The sequence below is a fragment of the Perissodus microlepis genome, chromosome 1 (assembly GCF_051167445.1).
Source record: "Perissodus microlepis isolate ML-2025 ecotype Zambia chromosome 1, ASM5116744v1, whole genome shotgun sequence".
NCBI classification, from domain to species: Eukaryota; Metazoa; Chordata; class Actinopteri; order Cichliformes; family Cichlidae; genus Perissodus; species Perissodus microlepis.
This window is the reverse complement of record NC_140461.1, coordinates 27,896,699-27,912,096: the sequence shown is the minus strand read 5'-3', so window position 1 is coordinate 27,912,096 and position 15,398 is coordinate 27,896,699. Positions and strand designations below refer to the sequence as shown.

At 42.4% G+C, this 15,398-nt stretch overlaps 1 protein-coding gene across 1 annotated transcript in view; it reads left to right on the top strand.

Annotated features, from left to right (window-relative positions):
* Positions 1-15,398, top strand: part of fbn1 (fibrillin 1) — a 64,034-nt gene that overhangs the window by 41,830 nt on the left and 6,806 nt on the right. The window contains exons 36-58 of the mRNA XM_084932551.1: positions 815-937; positions 1,140-1,262; positions 1,387-1,554; positions 3,500-3,568; positions 3,681-3,806; positions 4,957-5,079; positions 5,170-5,328; positions 5,423-5,494; positions 5,584-5,709; positions 5,807-5,929; positions 6,652-6,777; positions 6,859-6,975; positions 7,067-7,192; positions 7,287-7,406; positions 7,954-8,079; positions 11,534-11,686; positions 11,809-11,871; positions 11,964-12,083; positions 12,172-12,291; positions 12,374-12,496; positions 13,021-13,152; positions 13,239-13,364; positions 14,005-14,211. Coding sequence (XP_084788677.1) covers positions 815-937; positions 1,140-1,262; positions 1,387-1,554; positions 3,500-3,568; positions 3,681-3,806; positions 4,957-5,079; positions 5,170-5,328; positions 5,423-5,494; positions 5,584-5,709; positions 5,807-5,929; positions 6,652-6,777; positions 6,859-6,975; positions 7,067-7,192; positions 7,287-7,406; positions 7,954-8,079; positions 11,534-11,686; positions 11,809-11,871; positions 11,964-12,083; positions 12,172-12,291; positions 12,374-12,496; positions 13,021-13,152; positions 13,239-13,364; positions 14,005-14,211 — 2,871 coding nt within the window. The remainder of the gene's footprint in view (positions 1-814; positions 938-1,139; positions 1,263-1,386; positions 1,555-3,499; positions 3,569-3,680; positions 3,807-4,956; positions 5,080-5,169; positions 5,329-5,422; positions 5,495-5,583; positions 5,710-5,806; positions 5,930-6,651; positions 6,778-6,858; positions 6,976-7,066; positions 7,193-7,286; positions 7,407-7,953; positions 8,080-11,533; positions 11,687-11,808; positions 11,872-11,963; positions 12,084-12,171; positions 12,292-12,373; positions 12,497-13,020; positions 13,153-13,238; positions 13,365-14,004; positions 14,212-15,398) is intronic.

The following is a 15,398-nucleotide window of genomic DNA, read 5'->3' as shown; positions in this document are numbered from 1 at the left end:
ATGAGCAGTGTCAAACAAATGCTTTTTATGGTGGCAACTACCAGAAACTACCGGTTGCATTAAATTATAATCACTGAACAGAAGATAATATGCCAATTTAAAAGACATGGTAGAACCTTGAGCACCACTCATATTTTTTAAAACCCCTCTGTGGATTAGAGTAAATCCCAAAACAAGTTAAACCAGTGAAACCAGTTATTGTTTTTTAAAGCCATTAAAGATGTGTGCTGTACAGTCATTTCATACTGGAAGAACAACAGTTCCATGAAATCATTAAAAGTCCAAAATTACCATGACACTCATGCCAATGATGAATATAAGTCAGCTTCTGACCACAACTGTATAAATTCTGGATTCCTAACCTTCATAATATACTGACATATGATTCAGATTTTCCAGATAAGATTTCTTGTAAGGTGCATATGAACACATTTATAACTTGTTGCAGATGAATGCTGAGTGCAGTGATAATGCACTGCAGGATTCAATTGAAAGAGCAGACTGACCTCATTGCACTGATGTGTCAAACATCCTGAAATAACCTGTCCAGTCCTCCCTCTATCAGCTCAGTCGGAGCTGGACAGTAATGACTTGTGCAGAGTGTAATGATGTGGAAGAGCACAATTTCATAACCTTGGCTACAGTTCTGATAGTGTATGTGTGCGTATGTCTGTCTGAGTATGTCTAGAGCTGTCATTCTGTAGCAGAGGTGAGTGGCCTTCACTTCCTAAAGCCCACTGCCAGTTTTCCACCGTGATCTCATGATCCACTAATCACTCACAGCTGGCTCGCTCTTTATCTCTCTTTTTCACAGACATAGACGAATGTACCTTTGCTGACATCTGTGTCAACGGACAGTGCCAGAATATCCCGGGACTTTTCAGATGTAAATGTAGCATTGGTTATGAACTGGACAGAAGTGGAGGCAACTGCACAGGTAAGACTAGTCCAGCTCCCCTCCATGTTCCTGTGTTTAGGCCTCAGCAAACAGGGGAAATATATACAAGTGCAAAAGAAACGCAGCACACGTGTAAAGATAAGCGCTTTCATATTCTGTGATCCATCCAGTTGCTTTTGTATTGGCCAAAAAATTGAAAGCGATCATTTATATATAAAAAAATGTACTTTTTCTTTCTCAGATATCAATGAATGTGCAGACCCGACCATCTGCATTAATGGAGTGTGCGTTAATATCCCTGGAAGCTACCATTGTAACTGCCCACCAGACTTTGAACTCAATCCCACTCGAGTGGGCTGTGTAGGTGAGACTGCAACACTAAACATATTTAAAACTGTTCTTAGCTTGTTCTATAACTAATTGCAAAGAAAAGGCTTAACCAACATAGCTGAAAATCTGTGTCTGTTTACGTGTGCGTTTGTGTGTAGACACTCGCTCTGGTAGTTGCTTTCGAGATGTTCGTTTGCGAGGAGACGCATCTGAAAATTTGGACTGCTCCAATGAGATTGGAGTTGGCGTCTCCAAAGCGTCCTGTTGCTGCTCCATGGGCAAGGGCTGGGGAAATCCATGTGAATTATGCCCGCCTGTAAACTCAAGTGAGTCATCACATTATCGCTTGTAACCACACGTTATGTACTTTTTGTTTTCAGTTCAACTGCGAGGAATGTCTACTCTAGCAAGAAATACTCATGCGTGACGCACCACCAGGAAGCCACAGCGTCTATAGCCCAAATACAGTGCATAGTTAGCTAACCTTAGCGTCTCTTTGTGGAGCTGATATACTCAGTGGCTTGTGATAGTACATGAGAAGGTAATTTATTGCTAGCATTACTTACTTTGATAAAAATGTCCACGATGCAACATTTTTGTTCATTTTAGCTGTAGGCAGGCAACACAAACATCTGACGAATGATGGCATGATAAAATTGGAACCATGCAGTGGGTTGCATGGGTGCATCACACAGATATAGTACCTGCTAATTAATATATACAAATAAAATGCTAGGATTTGGAAGACTTTATCAAGTAGGCTACAGTTGTGCATAAACCAATACATGTCATTTGTCAGATAAATTGATTAAAAAGTGTTCCATGAGTCTCCAAATCCATAAGCAGAGCAAAGGTGAAACACACCTCACAGTCAAACTACAGTTATGGGATAAGGCATAAGGGATAGATTAGCTATGGATTGCAACACCATTCTTTGTACCAGGATGTCTTCTTCTTCTTTCAGCTGCCCCCTTTAGGGGTCACTACAGCAGCTCATCTGCCTCCATCTCACCCTATCCCTAGCATCCTCCTTTGTTATACCAACCCTACATCCATGAAACGTCTCTGTGGTCTTCCTCTTTTCATCCTCCCTGGCAGCTTCATACTCAGCATCCTTTGTCCAGTATCTCCACTATGCCTCACTGACTTTGTTTGAAAACTGCTCAACCTGAGCTGGTCCCTCTGATTTACCATCTTATAAAGCTTCCCTTTCATTCTTGCTGTTATCCTTCTGTCACAAATCATCCCTGACAATGGTTTCCACCCTGCTCCCTTTTTCACCTCTCTTGTGTACACATTTGTTTGGATGCCTGACCCCAGGTATTAAACTCACCTACCTTCACTACCTCTACTCTACTGCATGTTCACCTTTCCACCTTGCTTCTACTGACTCCTCTTCTCTCTTGTGCATACCTCCACCTCTCCAGGATGTAAACATTTTTATATATGCTCTTACGCTCTTAAGCTTTTGTACCCTGGCTGAAGTCGTCACTCCTGGAAATGCAATTTTTGACAGTTCCTTGTTGGCTTGACTTTTCACCCGGTATTCTTGTTGGTGGGATGGGTTGGCTTGTTAGCTGTTGGCTGTTTTGAATTGTGGTTTAAAAATTAGATTTGAATGTAGAGGAAAGAAAAAGATTTGGTGTTTATGTTTAATCAATAACCCTGTCAAATCCATCTATTTGCGGCAGGGTAAACAAAACAGACCTTAATTTCCTTAAACCAAACCTTAATTTCCTCAAATTAAGGGCATCTGTAAACTAATATGAAAAATCATATCCAAGATCAAAATATATTAATATACCAGAGTACATCAGACGTCTTAAGGTGCAAACTAGCTGCTCTGCTTACATGCAGATTCACATGCCGGCTTCTCTTGCCATGCGATTAGTGTGTTTGCTGTAATTGCTGTTGCTGGTAAAAATGAGACAGCTTTGTGCAACTTATTTGGAAATTGCCAACAGATGTTTCAAAACATTACAGGGAATGACTCATCCTTTTCAGCTCAGGGAACTGTTTGCTTCTGTGACAAGAACAAAACCATTTTCTTTTCGCTTTGTAATTCTGAGTAGCTGCAGTCATGTCCGGTCCTCTGGGCTCTGTGACTAACGCTGAGATCAGAAAAAGCACGACAGAAAACGAAAGGAAACAAGTGCATGACTAAAAATGGCTTTTTCAGGCACCACGATTCATCGCAATTACTGGCAAATTCTGCTATAACGCACACCCTTGATGCAGGCTTATAATTTGTTTCTGTGTTTTGTGTTACAGCTCAGTACAAGACTCTGTGTCCTGGAGGGGAAGGCTTCAGACCAAACCCCATCACTGTCATCTTGGAAGGTCGTAGCAACATGCTATTATGCCTTTTTTTGTTTTTGAGGTCGCCCCTGGGTATACTTACAGAAACACCAGCCCGCAGTAGTGCTGAGTTTTCCCTTTCTCTCTCCCACAGACATCGATGAGTGTCAGGAATTGCCCGGCTTATGCCAGGGAGGACGGTGCATCAACACGTTTGGTAGTTTCCATTGTGAATGTTCAAGAGGCTTTGCCCTCAACCTGGACACCAGAGTTTGTGAAGGTATTAAGCACACACATGCACAAATGAACAAACAGGTGACCCATCCATCTCCAGCTCTGGCCCTGGGACATTTCACTGGGGAGGAAATTGAGTCCAGCCGTGGAGATGTTCTTTCAGTGACACATGGAGAGAGAAAGAGAGAGAAAGAAGCACTGGGAGCAAAAAGGCAAAGAAAATATTGGACCCTGTTGTCCCATAGACAACACTGCAGCTCAATAAGTGTCTGCTCTAGTTCCCGTTTGTTGCTAACCCAGCAAAGCTCAGCCAGAATGATGAGACAGCTGAGAGCGCTAACTGTGTCCAGAGGAGCGAGGCTCTGATGTGGTCAACTCTTTCCTTGGGGAAGTACGCAGTGTCCCCTGTAGGCACGCCAGTGATGACGGAGAGAGGAATGAAAGGCGATGAAATAGAAGGGTGTTTAAAAAAGAGAAAAAGGAACAGAGAAAGGAGGAGAGCAGGAGGCTTAATGGGCTTGACAGTGACATGTGACTGGTGGCATTTTAACTCAGCCGAAAGCGTGTAATAGACACGCCGGTTCACCGTGCACATTTCACGCTTTGCCCCCCCCCAAAACGTGAAATGTACACGCATGCAGTAAGTCGCAGTAACAGCAGAGGGGGATGTTTTATTTCAAGCCAACATGAAAATAATCATGGGAAAGTGTTTAAATAGACATTATTAACACATTTGTGTGTATATAGATACTAGCCCCCTAGCTTAATCGATTCTGACAATTAAGGACCCTGGAAGGTACTTGATATGTTTTTTGCTCACTGCCGGTAATGCATTACCTGCATGTGTTTCCTTTTCACGTTTTGGATAGGCAAAGTGTGAAATGGACACGGTGGACCGGCCTGTCTATTACATGTTTTGCCGTCACACTGGGTTGTTTAATTAGTGTGTTTTTGTTGACCAGAAGTACAAAAGCAGCTGCTCTGTAAAGTCTAACACTGCAAGTCCTCCTTGTTTGTGGTCAATGAACTGTTCAGCTATGAGCTGGGCTCATAGGCATGTTCATGGCTTTTTAGGAGTAATGCTGATAAAGAATTTAATATATTTAAAGGCGTGGACCAAAATATGTTTCATAGAAGTAGCTGGCACCTTTACTGAAGGAATGTTTTTTCCCCCGTGCTGCTCTCTCTGTGTACAGATGTCAATGAGTGTGAACGGCCAGGCATCTGTGGCCCCGGCCAGTGCTACAACACCATCGGGAACTACACCTGCATCTGCCCTGTGGATTACATGCAGGTCAACGGAGGGAACAACTGCATGGGTAGGTAGGCTTGCTGGGTTTTCACGATTGTCGCTGTCGTATTTAGGGTTACCTGCAACTCTGCATCTCTCATAAACGCACCACACACAGACATGAGGAAGAGCTACTGCTACAGGAACTTTTACTCTGACAACGGAACGTGCGACGGCGAGCTGACCTTCAACATGACCAAAAAGATGTGCTGCTGCTCCTACAACATCGGCCATGCGTGGAATAAACCCTGCGAAAGGTGCCCCGTGCCCAGCAGCGGTGAGGTCTAGAACAGTAGAGTAAATGCGTAGTATATACCAGCACGCGGAAGTGGCGATGAACTCATATAAACTCGTGCTTCCTGTCCATTCAGATGAGTTTGCGATCCTGTGTGGCAGCGAGAGACCGGGATATTACATCGACATCACCACTGGACAGATTATTGGTAAAGATTTTCACACTGAAACGCTTACGTGATGAAAAGGAACGCTTCCCTTTTCTCACGCCGCCGTTGGTCTCTCGTTCATTTGACAGACATCGACGAGTGCAGGGAAATTCCGGGAATCTGTGAGAATGGAGTGTGCATCAACATGATCGGCAGCTTCAGGTGCGAGTGCCCCATTGGCTTCATCTACAACGACAAGCTGCTGATTTGTGAAGGTGACGTTTGCAGTCTGCTGTAGAATCCCTGTGTTTTACTTTGGTCTTTTTATATTTATGCCTGCTGTATGAACATCTCTGTCCCTCTTGTTGTCAGATATTGATGAGTGTCAGAATGGACCGGTGTGCCAGCAAAATGCAGACTGTCTGAACTTGCCAGGAAGCTACCGATGCGAGTGTAAAGCTGGGTACCGCTTCACTCCCACTGGGCAATGTCTTGGTAAGGATGTGCTGGTTATTAGCTAAAAATGTTTGAGATATCAGCGGCACTCGAATTACACTGCAGTTGTATAATCAGCCTCCAGTTTAGTCGTCTCCTATAATGGCATAAAATGGAGACAAAATTAGTGGACAGATGGAATCCCTCTGTCATTCCCTTGAGAAAGATGCTAACTTCACAGGGTCTTTCTGTGGCCTCATGCTAACGCTGTCTCGTTTCTTCCAGCTATTTTATCAAATGCGGTTATGCGAAACTCTTTGAAGTGCACATTCTTGCCAGTTATTTGCCAGAGATAAAGCACACAAAGAGGCAGCACAGTTACAGTCAGCCTGAGACTGAATTCTTCATGGTGGGCTTGTTATTAAGGAGGAGAGAATGTGAAGCAGGTGTTGAGCTGCTGAACATGTGCTACAGCATATCTAAATCATGTTGCTGTCAGTCTGGAGAGTCCTAAACGATAAGTGAATGTTATGCCGGCATCCTGTTTTGCTTCCTGCTTTTCATGCAAGTCCTAACACCCAGACACGCTCAGGCTGCACTTGATGATGTTACACTGGCCTCATGCAGTCTAATTATTGAGTTATAGTGCAAAAGAAGTTTTGGTCAGTTTCATGTATTATGAAGAAATATATGAATTTTAGTAACTGTTTGAGGATAAAATATCTAAATACTATTTGAATATGGATTCAAAGTGTGACATTTGTTTTTCTCTTTTGTCTCAGACCGTAACGAGTGCGACGAGAACCCCGGCATATGCAATCCAGGCCATTGCATTGACACACTGGGGAGCTATCGCTGCGTCTGCCCCAATGGCTTCAAAGCAACTCGGGACCTGTCGATGTGTGTCGGTAAGCTGTGCTACTTCCCATCAGTCTCACCGGTGTTCCTCTGCCAGGTGATAAAACTGTGACGCTGCTCTCTGGTTTCAGACGTGGACGAGTGTGAGAGACAGCCCTGTGGAAACGGGACCTGCAAGAACACCGTAGGCTCCTACAACTGTCTCTGCTATCCTGGCTTTCAAAACTCGCACAACAGCGACTGCATAGGTGCGTGTGTGGACGTGAGTAAATAAAAAGTGAAAAAGAAGAAGAGCAATAGCATCTGTGTTAACTATCGTGTTGCCTGTGTGCCGAGCAGATGTCGATGAGTGTGCGACGCAGAGGGGCTTATGTCGAAACGGGCAGTGTGTCAACACAGTGGGCACATTCCTCTGTGTGTGCAATGATGGCTATGAGCTCACTTTAGACGGCAGACTGTGTGGAGGTAAGGAAATGCTGTTTGTCCTTTTTTATATTGATCTAATTATGATATAGATATGTTCTATAATATGTACATTTATATCATCCCTTTTCTTCAGATATTAATGAATGTGCAGTGAATCCAGGCACATGTGGTGCAGGAACTTGCCTGAATTTGGATGGTTCTTACAGGTGTATCTGCCCACCTGGCTACCACCTTCATGAGGAAACCTGTGAAGGTAGAGCGTCATAAATCCCATTCATTCTGTGTTGTGGGTTAAAAAAAAACTGAGAGGTGAAAAACAAGAATTACTGAAGCAATAAAATGCACATAGAGGTGAATTTCTGCTAACATCTAACTTAGACTAGCTTAGATCAGCTCTACTGGAGTGCACCAGAGGAGGGGAAGCGTCGTCAGACCCCCTTTTTCTTCCTTTCACATGTGAGAATAAGGCTGAGCCAAAAAACATGGATTGTTTGTATAGCGGGGCTGATGAGGAGATATTCCGGAGACTTCAATACATTCCTGCTTTGTGCTGAGTTCCTAGAAGAAGGGAGGAACAGCTATGAATTCTCAGCATCAGAAGCAGCCACAGCAGCTGGTTATTGTGATAAGTGAACATGTAACAGTGAGGCAACTGCCTTCGTGCAATTATTCACGTGCGAGATTACACTGACATTTAGATGTGCAGTGACATACTGGAAACTGGAATGCTTCTAATAGTTTAAACAACTGGAAATGTCATTTAATGAGGTTCACAATGTTGTTTCTCTCTTTTATGTCAGACACCGATGAGTGCGCCCAGTCACCTGAGATCTGTCAGTATGGAACCTGCTCTAACACTCAAGGAAGCTTCACCTGCTTGTGCCCTGAAGGCTTCCAGCTCTCTGCATCTGGACGGAGATGTATAGGTAACTGCGTGTGCACGTGTGGGAGTGAGAAGGATGGGAAAAGAAGCTATGAAATTATAGCATGCATTTGCTTTTACAGTGAAAAGTGAGCACTAGTGGAGACTAAGCAGCAGCCAGTGGTGTCAGGCTTTTCCTGCTCTTTCATGATAGCACACTGTGTTCCAGCTGGTTCTGCTGCTGCTGCCTCAACAAGGCCAAGGGTGGCTCTGAACAGATCACTTTTCCATTTCCTCACTTGTGTGTGTGTTTATACAGTATATGTGTGTATTTTGGATTGGGTGGGGGTGCGCTGAGTCCTCTGCTAGGGAGTTCCCTCTCCAAACACTGAAGTGATGACATCACCAGAAGCGTTCGACTGAAGGTTAGGGGATAAACAGGAGGAGTTTGGTGGAAAGTGAGTAACACTGGCAGTAAATTAGTTTATGGTTTGTGTGTATTACTGAGAAAACACTTATGATGGTGAGATTTCCAAAATGCATGTATAGTTTCTATAGCTGCATAACCTAAAACAGCCCTTTAACATATTGAGGAATAACATTGTTTTATTTTAGATTATACTCTTCATAATTTAGCAGACTGGAATAGATGTACATATTTAGATTTGACCGCAAACCCTAAATTTATTTGTGCTAACCGCTCTCCTCCGTGACATCTGTATTTTACATGAATGCTACAATAATGAATGAAGACGTAGTTCTCGGCCACAAAAGGGATTATGGCATTATGCAATATAGTGTTAAAGCAGCACAAGTTAAGAAGAGTTATGCAGCCTGCGTATGCAATAGCAGAGAGAGTACTGACGGGGACAAGAACGAGTAGAAAGACTCCCTGTTAAATCTAAAAACAAGTTTAAAATCCTTCTACTCACATCCAAAAACTTTCCTTTTTGATAAAGCTTTTAGGGTCAGGTGACCCTGAACTAGCTCCCTTTGATAGGCTGCTGGGGGCTTCCCATGATGCACTGAGTGTTTCTTTTTCACTCACTATTTGTTTTCAAACTCCGCTTTGACTTTAATAATTATTTATTATTAATCTCTAGCTCTCTTCCACAGTGTGTCTTTTTCCTGGCTCCCTCCCCTCACCCTAACCCATCATGGCAGAAGACTGCCCCTCCCTGATCCTGGTTCTGTCGGGAGGTTTCTTCCTGTTAAAAGGAGTTTCTCTTTCCCACTGTTGCCAAGGGGGTCGTCTGATTGTTTGGGTTTTCTCTGTATTATTTTAGCGATTATCTTGCAGTATAGAGCGACTTGAGGTGACCGTTGTTGTGATTTTGTGCATTGCTGATGGTCACTGAGGTTCTTTGACATCAATGATTTATTAGTGATCACTGTCACTGTCCTCTGTGCAGTTCTAAATTGAATCTGTATGTATAATCATTTGTGACAGATATTGTGACAGCATAGGTGCCACAGTGATGCTTTTGATGTCATTCCCATTGATGTCTATTGATTGCCTGGAAACAGGGAAAGAAAATGAGGCCACCCATCAAAACAAACTCAGCTTCAGCACTGCAGTTAGTAACATTCCCAGAAATGAACCTCACAAGTTTAAAGTGGCTTGAAAGAACAAATGTCGAGATAGGGTGAAGGATATCAGTAGTTTCTCTATTAGCAGGATGTTTGTTTAACATTCTTTGGTAACAGAATCATTCACAAAATGCAGATATGTGGTGAAGAAAGAGGCTGCGAATTTCATGTTTTTTCTGGCATCGCAAAAATCGATACTGGTAGGAAAACAGAAAGAGAGAATAGGAGGGTGATGACACGCATGATTAGTCCTTGGATGGAACCATTTCAGTGATTAGGGGAGTTGCATTTGCAGTATTTGGTATGTGTCTTAACCACTTGGCCACCAGCGCTCGCCAATTAATGATATGTTTTAAATTATAATGCTTCAGTGGTTTTGCAAATGCACATAATTATAACTATTAAATATTTGTCACCACACTTCAGATCGTTGTCCCTGCTGTCATTGTTAGCCAAGAGTTGATTTATTTAAAAGCTTTTTTTTTATCAGGCGACTCTCTTGTTTATTTAGAAAATTTCTTTATTTCACAATTTTCCTTTTATAAAATACAAAATATGAAGGAGATATGCACTTGGAGATTCCACTGCACCCGTGCATATGTGTACATATACTTGCAAGGGGCTGTGCACAGAGCTCCATCAATCTCTTTCGCAGAGAGGCTGACAAATCCGTTTCATGGAGGAAAGTAATGTGACACTCTTTGATATTCTCCTCACAGCACCAGGTGTTCATGTATGTGATCTTTGCTCCTGAGCCAGGTGTGTGAGTGATCTATGGTGGTCAGAAAGCTTATTTGTGTTGAGTTCACTGAAGGCCATTGTTAGCAGGAGAGCGAAACCATATGCTTCCTATTACAAGTAAGGGGCTGCTTAGTCCTGGAGTAACCAGACACACACAGATTGGTGAGTGGAAATAATTCAACTTCAGTCTGTACAATTAAAAAATGGTTGAAAACAAGAACACTTTTTCTCATATCGAGGTCCTGTTTTGTACACTGATGTAATAATCAAGTCGCAGGTACAAGCACTACGTAAGACTTTACAGCTTTTACATTGTGGCTGCAGAATACATAATACTTCAGCTGTTTCTAATTCTGAACTTTTAACATGGTTGTTGTTTAGAGGCCCGAAATGAAGCTTCCTTCTTTTTCATTTTCTCCTTCATATTTTTCATGTAAAAACGTAGGATTTTGCCACACTGATTAGGAATAGTTTCTTCATTCTTTTGTGTTAGTTTCATGTCTTGCCCTTGAGCACTCTGGCACCACCAATTGCTCAAGCTCAGACCATTTATGCGCGTAACTTTTGAACCTCGTGACTGATTGTTTTCCAAACTTTTCCCGAATTGTCACGGATGATTTTCGGACTAAGCCTGCTCATTATTCATTCATGTGGATTTTTGATTCTCAAGCTCTTTTGTCTGTTACAGCCAATTGTATGTGGCAAAGCTTCCAGAAAATGAAAGGAGACTGAAACCAACAACGGAAACAAACAATCAGGAAGATGGTGATCACAGTGATTAACTTGCCATAATGACTCAAGACCCCAGTTTGAGAAAGCACATAAAAATTTGAGTTGTTTGAAGAAACAGAGTTTTGTCATATTTGCCTTAATCAAATATTCTTAGTGCCTGGGAATCTTCTTCTTCAGGCTGAGGCTATAGTGAACCAACCAGCTATGGATTTACTGATTTATTGAATTATTCAGAGGCAACAAACTTTTCTTACAATCTTTACGGTTGTCAAATAGTTTCTCGAGTTATCTGAAAGGTTTTAGATTTTCAGAACCAGTTGTCCTCTGCCAAAACAAGCCAGACAGGATCCTGACTTGATATAGATTATCTTGACGACATTGCGCTTCTAGATATTTCATCCATCTGTTTATCACCATTCACTGTTCTTGCCTTCTCTATGTGTGTTATCCCATAGATGTCCGTGTGAACTACTGCTATACCAAGTTTGAAAATGGGCGCTGTCAGGCTCCAAAACCTCAAAACACTACCAAGGAAGTGTGCTGTTGCATCGGCATGCCTGGTCAAGGCTGGGGAGACCCCTGTGAAATCTGCCCCATCAAAGGACAGGGTGTGTATTCTACACATAAAACAGACACTGCTGCGCAAAACACATAGATGCGAGAAACCACTCATATTCATGTAAGCTCATGATCAAAACGTTTGATGACTTTTGACATCTGACGGTTCCAGAGGGGTATCGCGATCTCTGCCCTAACGAGGGATATCAACGTGGGCCAGATGAACATCCAAAAGGTAAATAGGCTGATAATAAATCTGCATTTTTTAATATCTCTGTTATGGTTGTGGCATTTAATTTCAATCTGTGTTGACATTTCTGATTATAGATATTGATGAATGCATCAATAGTCCTTGTGTTAATGGCCAGTGCATTAACACGGACGGCTCTTTCCGCTGTGAATGTCCCATGGGATACCGCCTTGACATTAGTGGAGTCAGATGTGAAGGTCAGTCAGGTCATTTTCTTTTTTCTTATCCTCCTGATTGCTCTTTTAGTCATTCTGAGTCGCTTTTTTCTTTTTTTCTTCAATACAGACACTAATGAGTGCAACATCGGAAATCCCTGTGGAAACGGCACATGCACTAATGTTATTGGTGGATTTGAGTGTGCGTGCGATGACGGCTTTGAGCCTGGGCCAATGATGACCTGCGAAGGTATCCGAAGCTGTATCTGAGCCCCCGTTTAGGTCATGGGTGTCTTTATGTGTAACTTGTGGTTTTTCTGTTTCCGGTCCAGACATCAACGAGTGCGCCCAGAATCCTCTGCTGTGTGCCTTCCGCTGTGTTAATGTAGTGGGTTCGTACGAGTGTAAATGCCCAACAGGCTACGTGCTGCGGGAGGACAGGAGGATGTGTAAAGGTATAACAGTAAAATGACTCACCCGTGTAGTCAGAGTTCGCAGGTCCATTAACTGGAAAGCTCTGGTAGAAATTCTCACAAAAAGCCATGCCAGCACCTTCCATAAAGTTACATAACGCACTCTCGCACTATTTCTGTGAGATCCTCTAGGGTTTTCTGTCTGGGATGAACTTAAATCACTCTGACAACTGTAACCCGCCGAGTCTCTGTTTACACCTTTGATCTCTCATATACCTCGCACGCCATAGCAACAGTTGTATTTGGAGGGAAGCGGTGAGTCAGGAGGAACATGTCAGTGTCTATAACGTCACTGTTTACATTACAGCTCCAAACAGACCACCAACTACCCCACTACAACCCTGTTATCAATCCAGAGCTCAGTGTTGGATTTAGTGGTTAGATTAAACTCTGGCGTACTTTGTCTGTGTGTCTGTGTTACATCACCTGTTGCACAGGCATGAATGCACGTGGGCTTCTTGAGGCTTTTGCATCCACTTACTCTTACCATGGTGTTTGTCTTCCAGACCAAGATGAGTGTGCAGATGGTATAGATGACTGTGACAGCAGAGGCATGACCTGCAAGAACCTGATTGGTACATATATATGTATCTGTGCACCTGGATACACACGGCTGCCCAGTGGAGAGGGCTGCATGGGTAATTATCATGGTGTCGTAGGTGGTTTTACCTTGAGTACATTTAATATAGTATGCCTCTTTACACTGTGTGTCTGTCTGCTTTAGATCTGAATGAGTGCACGGCCAAACCGGGTATCTGTAAGAACGGCCGTTGTGAGAACACTGTCGGAAGTTACCGATGCAGATGTGACCAAGGATTCATTCCCAACCCCACTCAGACAGAATGTATTGGTATGTACACTGTCATCAATTTAAAAAGGCTGTAAGGTTATTATCAGAAGAGAACCCCTTTATTTAGTATCTTCTTTATAGATTTACATCTTTAAATTGCTGCCAGATAGATGAGATTAGGAGTACATAATTAAAACAAGTGTTTACAGTGTCTAGCCACAGAGACAGTAATGGATTAAAAATCATCCATACTACTTAATAGTTTAACAATATAAATAATTTAGACATTAATGTACTGTATGTGTTTTGGAAGAACAGATGCTAAAGCTGAATTTAATGCTTCCATGGGAATTGAACTTTACCATGATGGTATCCAAATCTTCCTAAAATAAACAAGGGTCTGTTACTATCAGCAGAGGAGGAAGCAAGGAAATACTGCTCAAAGCCTTTCTTCCTAGTCTAAATATATAGTATAGCTCTGGATAGCTGTTATGTGTTGAGCATGGTGAGAAAACCTCCAGTGGGACTTTGTAACTGTATGGCTATCTTCCTCCTTACAGACAGTAGTGATATAGCAGTGTGGCTTATCTATTTATGTCTGCTGTGTGAGGCCAGGCCCTGTCTGGGTGGTTTGGTCTGCTTGCTGTTATTGTCTCGCTCTCAAGATCCTTTCTGTGTGTGTGTCTCTCTCACCCTGCAGATAACCGTGAAGGCGTCTGCTTCACCGAGGTTCTGACCACTCTGTGTCAGATGACTTCTACTAACAGGGTCCCAGTGACCAAGTCAGAGTGTTGCTGTGATGGGGGCAGAGGATGGGGTAACAACTGTGAGCTCTGTCCCCTGCCAGGGACGACCCAGTACAAGAAGATGTGTCCTCTGGGACCTGGGTACACCACTGATGGAAGAGGTAGCTTAATGAGTATTTAGTAATCCACATTTACTTTCTACAATTCAGAAGCGTTGAGCTGGAAGTCACCAGATTTGGAAAACACCATGAAGTTATTAGCTAGTTCTAACTAGCTTTTCTAGCAAGGTTCATCGACTGTAAACAGACACAGACACCTTCTAATTAGCGCTTAAAATGCTAGATTTTCACTCACCAAAGCTGAAGCACTAACTTCTAGGACACTTTGTGCAGTTAGCCAAACAATAAACAATCATCATTTGAAAGATAGTTGAATAAAAAAAAAACATCCAAAAGGTAAAACATCAACACAGCTGTATAGCCCATCTGTTCCTCGTGCTATACAGTTATCACTTTACTGCCACCAAATATCTGTATTTTTATTAAAATATGAAGACTGATTTGATGTCCTGCTGAAAATGAACCAATTTTTGTGGTGAAGAAGATCAGGGGAATGTAATCAGAGATATTTAACTACACAACACACACTGCGGTGAGTAAACCCACTATTGTGCCATTTTTTCCTTCAGTTACCAAGGAGATTGGTGATTTTTTTGAAATATTACTCTGTGGTTTATAGTTACTCTGTGATTTCCACATTGAAAACCACAAACATGGTTCGGCGCTTAAGTGGCTATAATTAGCTGAGGTGAAGCCTAGCAGAAAGCTTCCGCTTACAGCAGTTTATGTTGGCATCCACCTATCAGTCACAATGGACATGGGCTTAATAAAGCTTAACTTTGAGTCTTAATACAATTTAAACAAGTAGATTATCACTAAATTCACACCCCATTCAGTGAGTACAGAGTAGAAAATTAGCTATGACAGATTCTTTTTTTTGTACCAGGTGCTAAATGTGTGTGTGTGTGTGTTTTCCCCCAATTCTAATTTTAGGCATTTTAACACGAGACAATGGGGACTGACTCCATTTTGCAGCCTCAAATGGTCTAACAGAGGCACTTTTTGACACTTTGACTCAGTTTTTCAGTCCAGAGAAAATAGTAATCAAACATCAATCGATGAAAATAAATACTATGTATCTTTTTATCTGCGTTTGCATTAAGTATCCCTGTTGGTGTGAGTATATGCCAGCAGGCAGTTCCTCCCTCGCTGAACTCCCTTGACATTACAAGGCACAAAAGCAGCATTATTTTAATCATTCCCTATATGTCTGTATTTGGTCAATACAG